The sequence below is a fragment of the Oreochromis niloticus genome, linkage group LG5 (genome assembly GCF_001858045.2).
Source record: "Oreochromis niloticus isolate F11D_XX linkage group LG5, O_niloticus_UMD_NMBU, whole genome shotgun sequence".
Classification (NCBI taxonomy): domain Eukaryota; kingdom Metazoa; phylum Chordata; class Actinopteri; order Cichliformes; family Cichlidae; genus Oreochromis; species Oreochromis niloticus.
In genome coordinates this window covers 15,580,442-15,595,961 of record NC_031970.2, presented here as the reverse complement: position 1 = coordinate 15,595,961, position 15,520 = coordinate 15,580,442, and the positions used below count along the sequence as shown (strand labels likewise).

The window sequence follows — 15,520 nt, the reverse complement described above, 5'->3', positions numbered from 1 at the left end:
CAACTCAAAGTTGGATAAGGAGTGAAAGGGAGATGGATGGAGAACGCATTTCATTTGTTTGAGACAATTTTCAACTGCAAGTTAATCACATTTGATACTTTAGTGAGTCTTTTGTGAGTGAGTTGGTTAAAATAAACGGTGGAAAGATCAGTATTTCTGGACCACAGTGGAGCTCTGTGGCATAGATAAACAGAAACTAGATCCAGATGGTTTTGGGTCAGTTTTCTGAGATTTGTTGACAACAGAAAGAGAGAAGAATTGAATCAGACTTAATTTTGGTAATGTGAGAAGGCACAACTAATTTAGCACAGCTTCGCTAAGCTGTCTCAAATGTGTTCATCTCTTAAAGGGCTTTAATGTCACTAACACTATGTTGCCTTTTTTCTCATTTGTACCTATATACAGATGCTAATGATAAAAGGTACAGTTGATGTTTAGTTGACGTTACAAAATTGCTGTTATTGCTTGTTTGAAGACATGTTGAGTGTTTTGGCTTAATGTTTTAAAGATGTCACAGAGTTGTAAATTTCATTGACTGTGGTCTGAAAAGTTCTCATGTTTCTTTGACAACTTTTTTTGAGATGACTGCGGTTCTGCAGAGTCATTCAGCAGATACTGCAGCACTGTTATCTCTAACTTTGCATTTGTTGAGTGATTGAGACATGTTGTCAGACAATTATCAAGTATCTAGGAGTGCATTTTATTAGCATTTATTAAGAGGTGGCTTCACTCTGCACATCTGTCTACATGTCTGTGATGTGTTTCTGCTGCATGTGCTGCAAACATTAAAGTGTCAAACACCACGCTCTGCTGGACATGTTGTGTAATAACATCATTTCTAAATTGTTGCAAAGAGGTTCAAATCTTTCAGTTATGAGTCTTGCTAGCTGTGTTTACACCTAATTTATTTTTTTGTACTTAGGGAGTCCATTTAAGGTCCCAGTTAAAGATGTGGTGGACTCTAGTAAGGTCAAAGTTTCTGGTCCTGGAGTGGTGTCAGGAGTCAGGGCCAATATCCCGCAATCCTTCACAGTGGACTGCAGGAAGGCCGGCGTGGCGCCCCTGGCTGTGGCAGTCACTGCTCCCAAAGGCATTGCAGAGCCTGTAGAAGTGACTGATAACGGAGACGGGACTCACACAGTGTCCTACACGCCGTCTGTGGAGGGACCGTACTCAGTGGCTGTAAAGTATGCTGAGGAGGACGTCCCACACAGGTACACAGCTGTAACAGCACAGCAACAGAAGGAGTCGGGCAACTTTTGTGAAAATGTATAAATTTGATTTGTTCTGGTTTGTTTTAATTGAACTGCTGACACCTCAAATCATCAACTTTAGCTAAATTTAAGATTATATGAAACTACAGTGACTGATTAACCAGGTAAAAATGCATGAAAAGCAGACCTTTTGTGTTGATTCACTGTAACAGCCAAAGGTGAACACTGTATTACTCTATCACTGGTAATTTTTGTCCCTTTGATATCTGCTTGCTGTTGTGGTTCATACTGTTGTTGATCAGTCTGTACTGTCTCTGATCTTTCAGTCCTTTCAAGTTTCGGGTTCTGCCCACTCATGATGCCAGCAAAGTACGAGCCAGCGGCCCCGGGCTGACCAGCGGCGTCCCCGCCAGCTTCCCCGTTGAGTTCAATATCGACGCTAAAGACGCTGGCCAAGGCCAACTGAGCGTGCTCATCACGGTCAGTATCACACACATAAGCATACACACACTAAAGTAGACCCCGCACTGACTGTTCTTCACTTCCTTCCTCTTCAGGACCAGGATGGTAAACCTAAGCAGCCCACGATCCATGACAACGGTGATGGTACATACCAGGTATCATACGTCCCTGACCGTGCTGGCCGGTACACCATCGTTATAAAATATGGTGGCGATGACATCCCAGCATCACCTTACAGAGTCCGTGCTACAGCAACTGGTGATGCCAGCAAGTGCACCGTGAGCGGTATGTGATCAGAGTCTGACAGAAGGAGTCTCATTTATTTTTAGCAGTTTGATTAATTCACAACGTGTCCTCCACCCAGGTTCAGGTGTGGGTCCCACTGTGGCCATTGGTGAGGAGCTGGGTCTGGTAGTGAATGCAAAGGGTGCTGGTAAAGGGAAAGTGAGCTGTGTGGTGGTTCAGCCCGATGGCACCGAGGTGGAGGCCGAGGTGCTGGAGAATGAAGATGGCACCTTTGACATCTTCTACACTGCACCAGCTCCTGGGAACTACGTCATCTACGTCCGCTTTGGAGGGGAAAACATCCCACGCAGTCCCTTCAAAGTCACGGTGAGAAGAGAACGCATATTAGACAACTCCGCCCACCCATTTTGAACACTTTGGATGACCAAGTCAACTGCTTTCAGAGTATCAAACATGTCCTTGTACACTGATTAACCTCATCTTAGTTTGACTGTTTTGTTTGTTTTTCCTGCTCGTCAAATTGGGCCTTTCATCGTCTTTCCTTGCGTTTGTGTGGGAGTGATCATTTTGTCTACAAAGTCATGTCACAGTGGAAGTAATTTTAACTGATATGCATTTCAGTTTTAGCAAAAGCATCTGTCTTTAGGCTGCACAGACAGATAAATGGTATTTCTTGAACTCTGATGTGATCAGATGTGAAGACAAAGATTTAAGTGGATTAAAAAAAAAAAAAAAAAAAAAATGCTTTTGTGCTTACAGCCAGAGCCTGGCCAGACCATATCAGGGATATCCGACATCATATCAGATGGTGTTTAGAGCAGTCTGATGCCTAAATTTTTGGCTGGACAATAAAGGCCAAATGCATAATGGCTCTGCTTTAGAGAAACTTTCATAACTAATTAGAAATTAATATCCTCAAAAATGGAGGGCAACAAAAATATAGGTGGAAATTGATGCTGTTCTTCCCTTATATTCCTAAAAAGTTGATTCCAGCCTGATAAGTGGGTGGAAATATGAGAACTTGATGTCATTTCTTGCTAATAAGGACAGAACATGTAAGCTGTTTCTAGTCATTAATGGAAACTGCTGGTGGTGATCGCAGGTGTTTGTTTTCCACTCAAACATAACTATGGACTTTGTGTAAAGAGACTCCCACATATATATTTACATGGATTGACTGACTGGTTGTGTGAGATGTGTTAATCCTTACTGTCATGTCACCAGGCTACTGATGAGGTACCCATGATGAAAGGGCAGACATCTCTACAGCAACGGGCCGCTCCCCCTGGGGCTGGCTTCAAGCCATGGGTACCCCATTACACACTCTTACACACTTACACATGTTTTTAAGCCCTTCAGCAGATCGTTAGTGTCCTTTCGAGACATCTGATTCCAACTTTATTCTGCAGCAGGACAATTGGCCTTAAACTGGGGTTAGAAACATTAATTGGTTCATGATTTGAATAATAATGGTAATGGGGAGGGTTACATCTTACCAGTTTGGGCATAATCACTGACTCTAGTCTTTAAGTCGAGTGAGCTGCAAAAGAAATCAGATGTTTTAGAAGCTCTTTGGAGGTGCAGGTCTGTCAGTAAGCTTATAGATATTGTTCTTCAGCTCACCTGAGCTCTGTACTACAAAGTTATTCAAACGGGGATCTTTCTATTATCTGGATTCCTTTAGCCTGATATTGGATCAGCGGTCACATGAAACTGGATATCCACTTGGTCAGTTAACCCACACGTCATGACTTTTTCTACTAAAAATGATTCCTATGAGTGTCACCTACTCCATTGTCAGATAATAATAAAATGGTGATTGTAAAAAATCTCTGAAGAGCAGAAAATTATAACGGTAACAGTGTTGGAATGAGGATGACAGAAATGCTCTAGAAAATTGTAAATCTGGTGATTTTAGTGCACAGAGCAGTAAACATTTTAAAGTTATTAAGTTATCACTGAGTGCCTTTTAGTGCTGCTGATTGTTTCTAAGGTGATGGCTGTAATTAGGTCTTTAACGCTTTAAACTGGGTGCACTTTAAAGTACATTTTACCACAGCCTAAGAAAGGTGAAGGAAACTGCTGTATTTTGGGGGGCATATAATTTAAATAAACTTTATTGATTAATTTGAATGGGTATTGCTGCTGTGTGTCCTGGGTGCAGGCCTCAGATCTGTACTACGAAGCAGGATTTGTGGCTCAACCTAAAATGGCAGCACAGTTATTGTTTCATTTGTTTTTAATACTTCTTCACTTGCACTCATAGCATAAAATATCACCATGTTCCTTTTATGATGCAGATAATATAATATACAATTGTAATTGTAGAGTTGATACTGATAAATCTGACAGCTGAGAGCTTTCATCCTTTGAAATGGGCTTTATTCTTAAGACCTGTCCATCTTCATGTGACCGCTTCGTCTGATCGCTCTGTGTTAGGATGGCTTGAACCAGATAAGAGAGAAATCCTAGGAATGTTGAACCTGCCTTGTAGTACAGGCCCCAGGGTTGGTTAAGGCTGTGCTGCAGTGTGTGGTTTAGGTTGTCTTTTCCACTGTTTGGAGGACAGTATTTATAGAATACACTTTATATTCCCACAGACACACACCCTCTCTGTTGCAGGTGAATGGCTGCTGGTTGAACACTTAACTCCTCTCTCACTGCACTCCTTAGTGTACTCACTCGAACACTTTCTTTCCTCCATGCCATCGCTTCACTTTTTGTCTTAGCCAATGGGATCGCAGCAAACTTCTAACATCATCATGAAACGAACCACCATCTGTGTGCGAGATGCATTGCAAAAAGGTGTTTTTGAGGGAGGGGGGGGCTGTTGTGGTGGTAACCTCTGCTCCTCTTCTTTCTTGGTGCACTCTTCATCACTGTGGCTGCATCACAGAGTCACCCCATCATCACAGTCATCCACTTCTTCCTTCCTCATCCTTCCTTCATTGCACAGCTCCTTTTCAGGATGCCCTTGTGTGGGCGGGGCTTGGAGGCAGCATGTTTGCATTTCAGGTTGCTGAGAACATTCCCCCCCCCCCCCCCCCCCCCCTTCACTGGCATGCTAAAGTCTGTCTTTCTGCCTGTCTTGTATTCAGGTGAAGTCGGAAAGCTACCAGCCAGATGGTGCGAGTGTTAACGGCAGTGGCTTCAGACCTTTCGACATGGTGATTCCTTTCGCATTCAGGAAGGGAGAAATCACTGGTAAGGAAGAAAGGGATGGATGGTCTCAGTGAATTTGTGCTTATTTGAGGTGTTGAGAGACATAAGGTTTTATCATAACAAAAAAGCACCAGCCATTCTAGAAAAAATTTCATAAGTTATTTAAAACTTCACTGCACACGGTAATGATTAAACACAAATGTAATTCATTCAGATCAGCAGAGGCTAACGGACACATTTTTCAGCTTTCTGGGTTTCTCTGCAGTACAAAAACTGCTTACTCTGCCAGCTGCAGCAGTATATTAATTTTTTTTTTTTGTGTGAATCGACAGATGTGAGTCACCAGTAAAATGAAATGTGGCTGAGACATTCATGGGTTAATATAATCAGTTTAGTTATTAGAAATGACACAGTCTGTACAAACTAATATGTTAAAGTGGAATAGATCAGAGTTTAAGACACTGACCAATAAATGGACAGTCTGACTCTTCCAAGCTAATCAAGAAATTTTTCTTACAGGTGAGGTGTTGATGCCTTCAGGTAAATCCGCTCAGCCTCTCATCACAGACAACCTGGATGGGACGGTCACAGTGCAGTACTCTCCTACTGAGGCCGGTCTGCACGAGATGCACATCAAATACAACGGCACACACATCCCAGGTAAACGCGTACACTCATGTGACATTAGAGAACTACAGCCTGCTGCTCACAGGGGCCTCAGTTTGTCGGGGTAAATCTTGGCGGGGTGTCTGAATTGAGTTCTGAAGTGGCTGGTTGGGTTTACTGAGGGCTCATGAATTTCACAGTATTATTACTGCTACTGCAAACTTGGTTTGCTGTACTTAGGTTAACTATATGTGTTGCAGAATCTCCCCTTCAGTTCTATGTGAATCACGCCAGCAGTCCCAACGTCACAGCCTACGGTCCTGGTCTGAGTTATGGTGTCGCCAACAAGTTAGCTACCTTCACAGTCTTCACAGAGGACGCCTCCGAAGGTACGGATTATGCATTTTATTTTTCAGTATTTAACAGTCTGTTTTGACTCAGTTCAGTCTCGCTGACCAAGCCTGTCTGTCCAGGAGGTTTGGACCTGGCTATCGAGGGTCCGTCCAAAGCGGAGATCAGCTGTGTGGACAATAAAGATGGGACCTGCACCGTCAGCTACCTGCCCACGCTGCCAGGAGACTACAACATCCTGGTCAAATACAATGACGAGCACATCGCTGGCAGCCCGTTCACCGCCAGGATCACCGGTCAGGCACCAATGCAAAATATTAGTACTGTAAACTGTCTAGCACTGTAGCTTGTTAGCTCACTTGTTTAAAAAAAGTTGAGCTTGTTTAGACAAATGATCATTTTGCTACTGATGTAGACATAAATTCAGGTTTTTTTAAAAAACATTAAAGAAATTAGTTTTTACAGTTCTCATCTCAATAATCTACCCACCGTTGTCTCCTCTGGGTTTGCTATATTTTATCATCTAACACTTTACCTTCTTGCGTCTGTTCGTCTTTCAGAGGACAACCAGCGGCGCTCTCAGGTCAAACTGGGCTCGGCTGCAGATTTCTCTCTGGACATCAATGAGACGGACCTCAGCCTGCTCAGCGCCAGCATCAGGTCGCCCTCTGGACGTGACGAGCCCTGCTTGCTGAAGAGGATGGCCAACAACCACATCGGTAAGATCCACAAAGGCACATTTTAGAAAAATAAAATAGTACAACATTTACCGAAATTGCTCCTCTCGCCTTCAACTCTTTTCTCCTCCTCACAGGTATCTCCTTCATCCCCCGGGAAGTGGGCGAGCACCAGGTCAGCATCCTGAAGAATGGTCGTCATGTCGCCAACAGTCCCATCACCATCATGGTCGTCCAGTCTGAGATTGGCGACGCAAGTCGAGTCAAAGCTCACGGTGACGGCCTTGTCCAGGGAACCACCTTCAACAACGCCAGCTTTATAGTCGACACGCGGGAGGCAGGTCAGTGTCAGCCCGTTCTAAACAATGCATTTATTTTCTGATATAAACTCAAAATTCTTACTTTCAAGCACTATTAATAATGACGTCAATGCCAATGATGGCGATCTGTGCGATCTGTTTCCAGGTTATGGCGGTCTGGCTCTGTCCATTGAAGGTCCAAGTAAGGTAGACATCCAAACGGAGGACATGGAGGACGGGACCTGTAGAGTCACTTACTGCCCGACCGAACCTGGAAACTACATCGTCTCAATCCGCTTCGCTGAGGAGCATGTGCCAGGTAGAGAGGAGAAAAAGTAGCTGAAAAACAGTTTCAGTGTTCTAATGAAGCGTGCAACTTAACGAACGTGTGGCGTCAACAGGAAGCCCGTTCACGGTGCGGGTGACGGGTGAGGGTCGTATTCGGGAGAGCATCACCAGACGACAGAAGGCGGCGTCTGTCGCCAGCGTCGGGAGTGTGTGCGACCTCAGCTTAAAGATACCAGGTACACAGACATTTGGTGCCTTTGTTCATGTTGCGTGTGTGTAACACCAACTTTAGGAAAAATAGAAACAAATAGATTTTTTTTTTTTTTTTTCCCCAAGGCTGTCTCTTTAAGTAGATCAGAGCTGCTCTCTGTCTGAAACTTTAGCTTTTTCCAGTTTTTCCTCACTGCTGCTCTGTGCTGACTGTAGTCTCTTTGACATTTAACTTTTCTTATTTCCCTGTTCTGTCATTCCCTTTCTATGAGAACTTTTCACTCATCTGTCTTTTATCTTTCATCGATCTTTTCCTTTTTTCTTCTCTCGTCAATCATGTCTCTTCTTCTCCTCAGCTTCTCCTCGTTTCCTCCTCTACTGCCTTGTTCCCTTCTCATACCCCTCAATCCTTTCCCTTCCTCTGTATGCTCTCTTCCTCCTCTTTTTCCTCCAGTGAGCTGGTTCCTTCTCGTCCTGTCTCGGCAGCTCCTTTCTCACACCACCTACCGCTCCTACTGCTCTCTCTGGTGGTCTGGAAGATCCAGCGTTCCCATGACTCATTCCTCTGCTGCTACCCGGAATCAGAACCTGTCTCCTGGCTGCGTCCGGCTAGTCTCTGGCCTCTCCGGTCTGGTGCTGGCAGGGGGAGCCAGAGCAGTGAGGGGTGTTTGGGTTGTTGATGCCCCCTATTTGGGACGCAGTGCTAGGGTGCAGGGTGCGTTGTAAAACTAGCTTTAACTGCTTATTATTATTATTTTTTTTTAAGTGGGCATGAAAGAGATTCCACCTCGTCTTTTATCAGTTTGTTTTGCGACAGTTTTTTTTGTATCACACACAACAAGGAAGGAGTTTTTGGCTGCTCCTACCTACAGCAGCGCCAATATACTCATAAAATATAAGATTAGGGGAACTTTAGTTTTTATTTTTGTGTTACAATTTTGATAAAGACAACTAGTTAAAGAGATATAAAAGCGACCCTTGTGACCCTCAAGGCAGGTGTTCTTGGGTAACTTGCACAGTTGCATTTGATCTGTAAGTTGTGAACTGGATGGTAAAGTTTACACTGTGCAAACAATCAGTCGTTCACTGTATGAAGGACCTTGTTGCTTCTGATTATGTCTCGGAGGTTGTAGCACAGTTTAATTTGAATTAAATTTCCTTTTGCAGCCTTTTCTCATTTGCCATGCGTGTCCCCTCTTACTGTTAGAACAACAAGTTTATGCATGATCATGTGGTGAATCCGTCAACAAATGCACACAAAAGTAAATAAATGCCTCCTTCCTCTTTTCAGCGATCGACATGCAGGACGTCACTGCTGAGGTCACCTCCCCCTCTGGAGCCAGTCAGCCAGCCGAGCTCGTGGCCACGGGTAACGACGCCTACTGTGTGCGCTTCGTGCCCACAGAGATGGGCGTGCACAGCGTGAGTGTGAAGTACAGGGGCGTGCACGTGCCGGGCAGCCCCTTCCAGTTCACTGTGGGGCCGCTGGGAGAGGGCGGGGCTGGCAAGGTGAAGGCCGGAGGTCCAGGACTGGAGGGAGCACTGGCAGGAGAGCCAGGTACGCACAGAACACCTGATCCAAAAGTCTGATGTCCATTAAATGTCAAAATTAAAGAAACTCATCCTGTTCCTACCACAGGGCAACACTGTTGTCGAAAAGCAAAACCACAAACAGCTGCAGTTTCACAATAAAGTTCACACAGTGCTACATTGGTTTTTACACAAGTACTTTTAAAATGTGGACCGATGGAGAAGGATCTGTGTCTTGTGAAGTTTCACTTTTCTTGTATCTTTTCACCAGCTGAATTCACGATCTGGACGAGAGAGGCAGGAGCTGGTGGTCTGTCAGTTGCCGTGGAGGGACCCAGCAGGGCTGAGATCTCCTTCGATGACCGCAAAGACGGATCCTGCGGCATCTCTTACGTTGCTCAGGAGCCTGGTAGATGATTTGCACATGCTCACGGTTTACCTGTTGGCTGTTTGTTGATGCGTTAGACTGAGTTTCCTTCTTCCCGCCTCCTTTTCCAGGTGATTATGAGGTTTCGGTGAAGTTTAACGACCAGCACATACCCGACAGCCCCTACCTGGTTCCTGTTGTCGCTCCAGTGAACGATGCCCGTCGCCTCTCTGTTGCGGGCCTTCAGGTGAGGCACGAGGAGACACCTCCACACCCAGCCTGCCCTGCTTGATTAAAGGGCTCTGATGAGGCACAGTTGCATAAAAATGTGACTTCATTAGCAAAGCAAGGACTCGAATGGTTTGGGCTGTTAATCATTCATTTTAAATTGGATTCGAAGCGCCATCTTAAACAGCCCGAGTCGGTCGATCCTCAAAGCACAGATACTCAGGTTAAACTAAATGTTCTTTATGCAACTGGTCTCATGGATATGACCGCAGCCAGGCAAACGCATGCAGTTTCCAGTTTGACTAAAAAAGGGTTCAATCCGCTTTAGGTTCACTTGGTGTCTTGAGTGGGTTTACTCATTTCAGTTTAGCTTTTATTTATTGTTTGAAAGTGTTCAGTTTTTAGTATTTAATGTAATTATAATACAGGTGTGGGTTTGTCAGGTGTAGACTTTTAGATACTCCAGTATAAACATGATAACTGGGGTTTGAATGGCAGACATCCCAGCAAAGCTTCCAGATGCTTGCTGGGTTGAAGGACTTTATCACATAGACAATGAAGAAATTTTTTATAAATTGAGTTTTATGTGCATTTTATCTTAAGGATGGCCACTGTTTCACATGTTTGTACTAGATATATTATGTAATGTTATCAAAGTAAAAGGCTCTTTAGAGTGGCTGAGTTTGGGTACCTGTGGTCAGGAAGTTGTCCGTGCAGTTTTGCCTGGCTCTGGTCAGCCCTCGCTTTGTCTGGTGTGGAACTGTTGGTGTTTCTCTTGTGTTTCATTTAAAGGCTTTTAACAGTACAATCATCCGTTTCATCAGCTCCCGGGTGTCCCAGCTGCAGCAGACAGACTTCCTTGTCTTCTTAGAGACTGTTGTTTGTTTTTGTCTGTAGCTTTAGACATTCTTCTGCTCTGAGTCTGCATAATTTTGTTTGTTCATTTTGGCTCTTGCAGTTCAGACAGCAGATAAAGATCTCGGTTCTTAATGAGAATAATAAATCACTGCTGTAAGACCAAGGAGATGGAAATGCTTTAAACCAAAAAGTAGATCAGCTTTATGACATTTTTTTTCCTCCCTTCAATTTGATAAAATAGTAATATTAAATAATTAATGCAGACTTTTAAAACCTTAAGATATGGCAGTATATATGGCACACATCCTTTAAATAAAACAATACTATAGATATGTGTAAGTACTGAGCCTCTGGATACTAAAACAGTCGTGTTCTAAAACATTCATCTGCCCCTGTACGGACACAGTAAATGATACCAGCGTCGGTTACTAATGTTAACATGTTAATTTATGTAGTGTTCTTGGTTTTTAGCTCATATCTGCATGTGATGAATGTCAGAAATACCAAAGAAGTCACCGTGGCTTTTATGCAGTGATTTATTACATAGTTTCTCCTCCAGAGGGCGCAAACGGGGTCATTTTTATTTTATTAAAGTCCCACTCTGTTCGTGCTGTCTCTAGGTAATGACAGTATCTGTTTAAAAAAAACACAAAACTAATGCCTGCAAATATTAAGCTTTTAAAACTCTAATATTGAGAAGTTCCTTTAAGACTGTACTAATAATATTAAGACTAATGTACTGACTGTCTAACCTTTCTGAGTCTGTCTGCTGGAGTTGCACTAAGTGGAGCTCAGGTAAGAGTAGAGCAGAGGATGTGCACTGAAGTCATTTGTTTTTAGCACTCTGATCTTCAAAAACCAAAGTGTGCGTTCAAGTGTTTAAGATGTTTTCTCAGTTTTTCCTGTTCGTCAAATGTCCGTCCTGTACACTGACTTTGTGCGAAACCGACAGGAGTCTGGTCTGAAGGTGAATCACCCAGCATCCTTTGCGGTGCGTCTAAATGGAGCCAAAGGCAAAATGGATGCCAAAGTCCACAGTCCCTCTGGAGCTCTGGAGAAGTGTGTCGTCACAGAGCTGGAAAGAGGTGTGTGTGTGTGTGTGTGTGTGTGTGTGTGTGTGTGTGTGTGCGCGCGTGCACGCACCTGTCTGTTTTTTTTTTTTTTTAATTGTAAAGGATTTATGGAAACTTCAGTAAAGACAAAGGCACATACTGTGAAATCTCTGCAGCTAACAGACCCTTCTGTACTGTCTTCTAGACAAGTACGCTATCCGGTTCATCCCCAGGGAGAATGGCGTCCACACCATTGATGTCAAATTCAATGGCTCTCACATTCCTGGAAGTCCTTTCCAGGTCCGAGTCGGCGAACCAGGACAGACCGGAGAGCCTGGTCTGGTTTCAGCATACGGATCAGGACTGGAGAGGGGAACAACAGGTGAGTTACTGTTTGACCTGCTGCAGCCTTAAATTTTTCACTTCATAACCGGTGTGAGCCTGTTTAGAGCATAAAGTTGAGCAAAGTTCAGTGTGATTTATCCACTGCTCAATTTTAAGTATATCCCCTCTACAATAAAGTTTCACGTATACCAGCTTGGAGTTGTATAACAAAACATCACACTCCTTAAATCTTGCAGGTACCCAGTCAGAGTTCATTATTAACAACACTAAGGCAGGCCCTGGGTCCTTGGCTGTGACCATCGAGGGTCCATCAAAAGTAAAGATGGACTGTCAGGAGGTTCCTGAAGGCTACAAGGTGCAGTACACTCCCATGGCACCTGGAAACTACCTGATCAGCATTAAATACGGAGGCCCAAACCACATCACTGGGAGTCCCTTCAAGGCCAAAGTCACAGGTAAAATGCTGCTCTTAGTTAAAGTTGGTTACAAAAGTTCCTTGATTCAGATTTGGATCACTTTGAAGTTCATCCAAGCCCGAATTCTGGTTTTAAAGCAATATAAACTACGGGATCAAAAACTGCAGACTTCACATATCCTCTTTGGCAGAGGTTCATTAACAATAAATAACCATAAAATGTTGTTGAAAGCTGCTTATTGTGTCACCAGTGTTTCATCTGCCTGCACCACATGGTAAGGTTAAACTTTTTTTTTCTGCCTTTCAGGTCCTCGTCTTGTGAATGTAACGAACGCCAGCGAGACATCGACCCTGACACTGGATCCGGCAATTCGGGCATCCAGCAGCTTCACGCAGAGCGCCATGCCCAGGCTGGGTGACTCTGACGCAAGCAAGGTGGTGAGCCGAGGAGCTGGCCTGAGCAAGGCCTTTGTGGGCCAGAAGAGCAACTTCACTGTCGACTGCAGCAAAGCAGGTAAGGAGGAACTGCATGTAGAAGCCATCTTTTAAGAGAATAATTTAAGTATTTGCCCTCGGCGCACAGGTTAAAACTCCCAAAGATGAAAATTAACGGATTTAAAAATCAATTTGCCGTCATACTTTTTAAAACAAATATTGATAAAGCTGATATCATTAGTTTTACACTTGCATTTTGTTCTTCTACCTCCTCCCAGGTAAGAACATGCTCCTGGTGGGCGTGCACGGCCCACAGGTCCCCTGTGAGGAGGTGCTGGTCAAACACGTGGGCAACCTGCAGTACAACGTCAGCTACGTACTGAAGGAACGGGGCAACTACATCCTGGTGGTCAAGTGGGGTGAGGACCACATCCCTGGCTCCCCCTTCCACGTCACCGTCCCCTGATGAGCCAAGAAACCTTCCGTCTCTCCTCCTGTGCCGTTTTGCATCCCAGTTTGAGTTAAAAGACACATTAGCTGCACTACAAATAACTGTCCAGTGAACAAGCTGCTGAGCAAAGCTTTCTCTGCTAACTTTGTTTTCAGCTCAAATCAGATGATTTTTGAGGATTTTCTGAAGCAACTCATTTACATTTTGAAATGTTTCCCCTTGATATAGAAAAATGTCAGAATTAAAGAAAACATTAGAGAAAATAAATGCACCACTGAATAGAGACTTTGAACTCTTAGACACTTTTCTGGTAGTGAATCATTGAAGCGAAATGGTAGATGTACTCTAGTTTACTAGATTGAACTGACTGAAGGTAAAAAATCTAAAATCTGTCGATTTAAAACTGCCCTGGATTTTTCAATTGGCTCATTTTGCACTTGAATTTTTATCCTAGATTCGTGAATTAACGTTTGCTGGTTTTACACAGGTAGTTCATCCACCTGCACATCAGCTTGTGTTGAACTGAATATGTTAAGTTTGAAGTGAACAAATGGATCCGAAGCTTTTAAATACCTATGTGCAAAAATATATATGCATAACTGGAATTTCACAGGACAAAACTCAGAACTGTAGAGACACTTGACATGAGGTTTCCTAATGGTTTAACTGCATGTTGAAGAGAATATGCTGCTGGTTTAGCTGGGAACCGGGCGGTTATCGCCAGGTTTGTGCAGAACGTTTTCTCAACAAAATTACTGAACGACTGTGTAAAAAAGAAAAGTGATCATCTCAAACAAACATCTCAAAAAAGGAACTGGAGTTGTCTTTTTGTTTTTTTGTTTTTTTTCGTGTCATTGATTAATTTACTCCAAGACTAACTAAACTGTCAAACTGTACGCCAACTACTGATGTTAAATGTTTCTTGCGCCTAAACTAGCTGCCAGAGTCCCGCGTGTACTAAAGGTTGCCATAACGAGTCGGTGATTGTTTAAGCTGCCTTCACACTACTGTTTCCTGCACTGTTTGACAGACTACTTAATTATGTGCTGGAGTTTAGATGTCCTTCTATCTTCTCTCTTGTTTCTTCTTGTATTTTCACACGAGCAGATCTGACTCAGTTCTGATTAAAAACATTTTAAAGCAGATCTAAGATGAAAAATTAAAAGTCAGAACTGTAGTTTGTGTGTAAATCTGGAAATCTACATGAATTTAATGTTGTTGCCTTATCACTGCTACTTTTGATACTTAAGAGATGAAAGTTGTGGGGTGTTTTTTGGTTTTGTTTTTTTTGTTTTTGTATGTGGGGTTTAAGGGGAGACTTCTCATTTTGTATTGGTGTTTTAATGTGAAACTAAACCCTGAGATATGATGTACATTTGATAATTAAAATAAAGAACAGTTAAGATGTTAGAGTTAAGTGTTTCATTTCATTGATGTCATGTCTCCAGCTGCCTTACAGTTTTATTGGAATGTGGTCAAGTGGAAAGCTGCCTTTTATTTGACAGGCCGTTTTTACGACTGACTTTAGTGCCAAATTTTGGTGTGCTTTATTTTGTATAGCAGGGTTATGGTGCTATGATTTTTGTTAGGGAGTGACCAGAATGGGCAGGATTACAAATGAATAGAGGGACAAGAGAAAAATCTATTATTTACAATGGGTTTTAAGTTTAAATTTTATTGAAGCACCTAATAATTCCTCATTGTAGCAAAAAACGATCATTGTACTTTGTCAATATCCCATAATCCACAAATTTTTCATAAACAGTATCTTCTTTCCTCAATATTATTTGCTGTCACAAAAATGGCTGGAAAACATATTTTAATATTTTTGGACCAATTTATTACAAATTAAGTACAACATTCTTTAAATATCTTTCCACCCAGAGCTAAAGAAATCCCTGCATAATGACCTTCATCTATCAGCGCCATTTAAAGCTAAAGACTTGGTTTACAAAAAGCAAATTATTATAGCAGGACATCTCATTGGTTCATGTATTCTGGAAATGGCTCGGTGTGGATCGCCTCAAACTGCTAAAGCAATATTTGTGGGGGGGGGAGCTGTGGTAAAAGCATCATAAAACAAGTTTGAGGCAAACGCACTGCCAGGAATGTCAAGTTTTAGTTTTCAAACTTTCTCCCACATTGGATGTACTATTAACGAGCTCTGACAGACTGACAGTACCTCGCAATCACAGTTAAACATTACATAAATAAGTGACACATCTACCATCTAAATATTTTTCAGTTGTTGGTTAACAGTAAAACGCACCTTTGTTCTGTTTAAACTGCAGTCTTTATCTGGCTATCCAAACCAGAAATTTCTT

General features: G+C 42.9%; 1 protein-coding gene across 3 annotated transcripts in view; it reads left to right on the top strand.

Moving 5' to 3' along the window:
* Positions 1-14,606, top strand: part of flnba (filamin B a) — a 65,030-nt gene extending 50,424 nt beyond the window's left edge. For 2 of the 3 annotated variants that reach the window (XM_019359175.2, XM_019359176.2), the window contains exons 29-49: positions 923-1,214; positions 1,541-1,694; positions 1,772-1,961; positions 2,041-2,288; positions 3,147-3,230; positions 5,021-5,126; positions 5,604-5,744; positions 5,951-6,079; positions 6,164-6,337; positions 6,602-6,760; positions 6,856-7,059; positions 7,184-7,336; positions 7,419-7,541; positions 8,807-9,073; positions 9,317-9,454; positions 9,544-9,659; positions 11,451-11,583; positions 11,756-11,932; positions 12,132-12,350; positions 12,618-12,824; positions 13,024-14,606. In XM_019359175.2, coding sequence (XP_019214720.1) covers positions 923-1,214; positions 1,541-1,694; positions 1,772-1,961; positions 2,041-2,288; positions 3,147-3,230; positions 5,021-5,126; positions 5,604-5,744; positions 5,951-6,079; positions 6,164-6,337; positions 6,602-6,760; positions 6,856-7,059; positions 7,184-7,336; positions 7,419-7,541; positions 8,807-9,073; positions 9,317-9,454; positions 9,544-9,659; positions 11,451-11,583; positions 11,756-11,932; positions 12,132-12,350; positions 12,618-12,824; positions 13,024-13,211 — 3,602 coding nt within the window. In that variant the 3' untranslated portion in view covers positions 13,212-14,606. The remainder of the gene's footprint in view (positions 1-922; positions 1,215-1,540; positions 1,695-1,771; positions 1,962-2,040; positions 2,289-3,146; positions 3,231-5,020; positions 5,127-5,603; positions 5,745-5,950; positions 6,080-6,163; positions 6,338-6,601; positions 6,761-6,855; positions 7,060-7,183; positions 7,337-7,418; positions 7,542-8,806; positions 9,074-9,316; positions 9,455-9,543; positions 9,660-11,450; positions 11,584-11,755; positions 11,933-12,131; positions 12,351-12,617; positions 12,825-13,023) is intronic. The other variant, XM_019359177.2, reaches the window with a different exon arrangement.
* Positions 14,607-15,520: the final 914 nt, after the last annotated feature.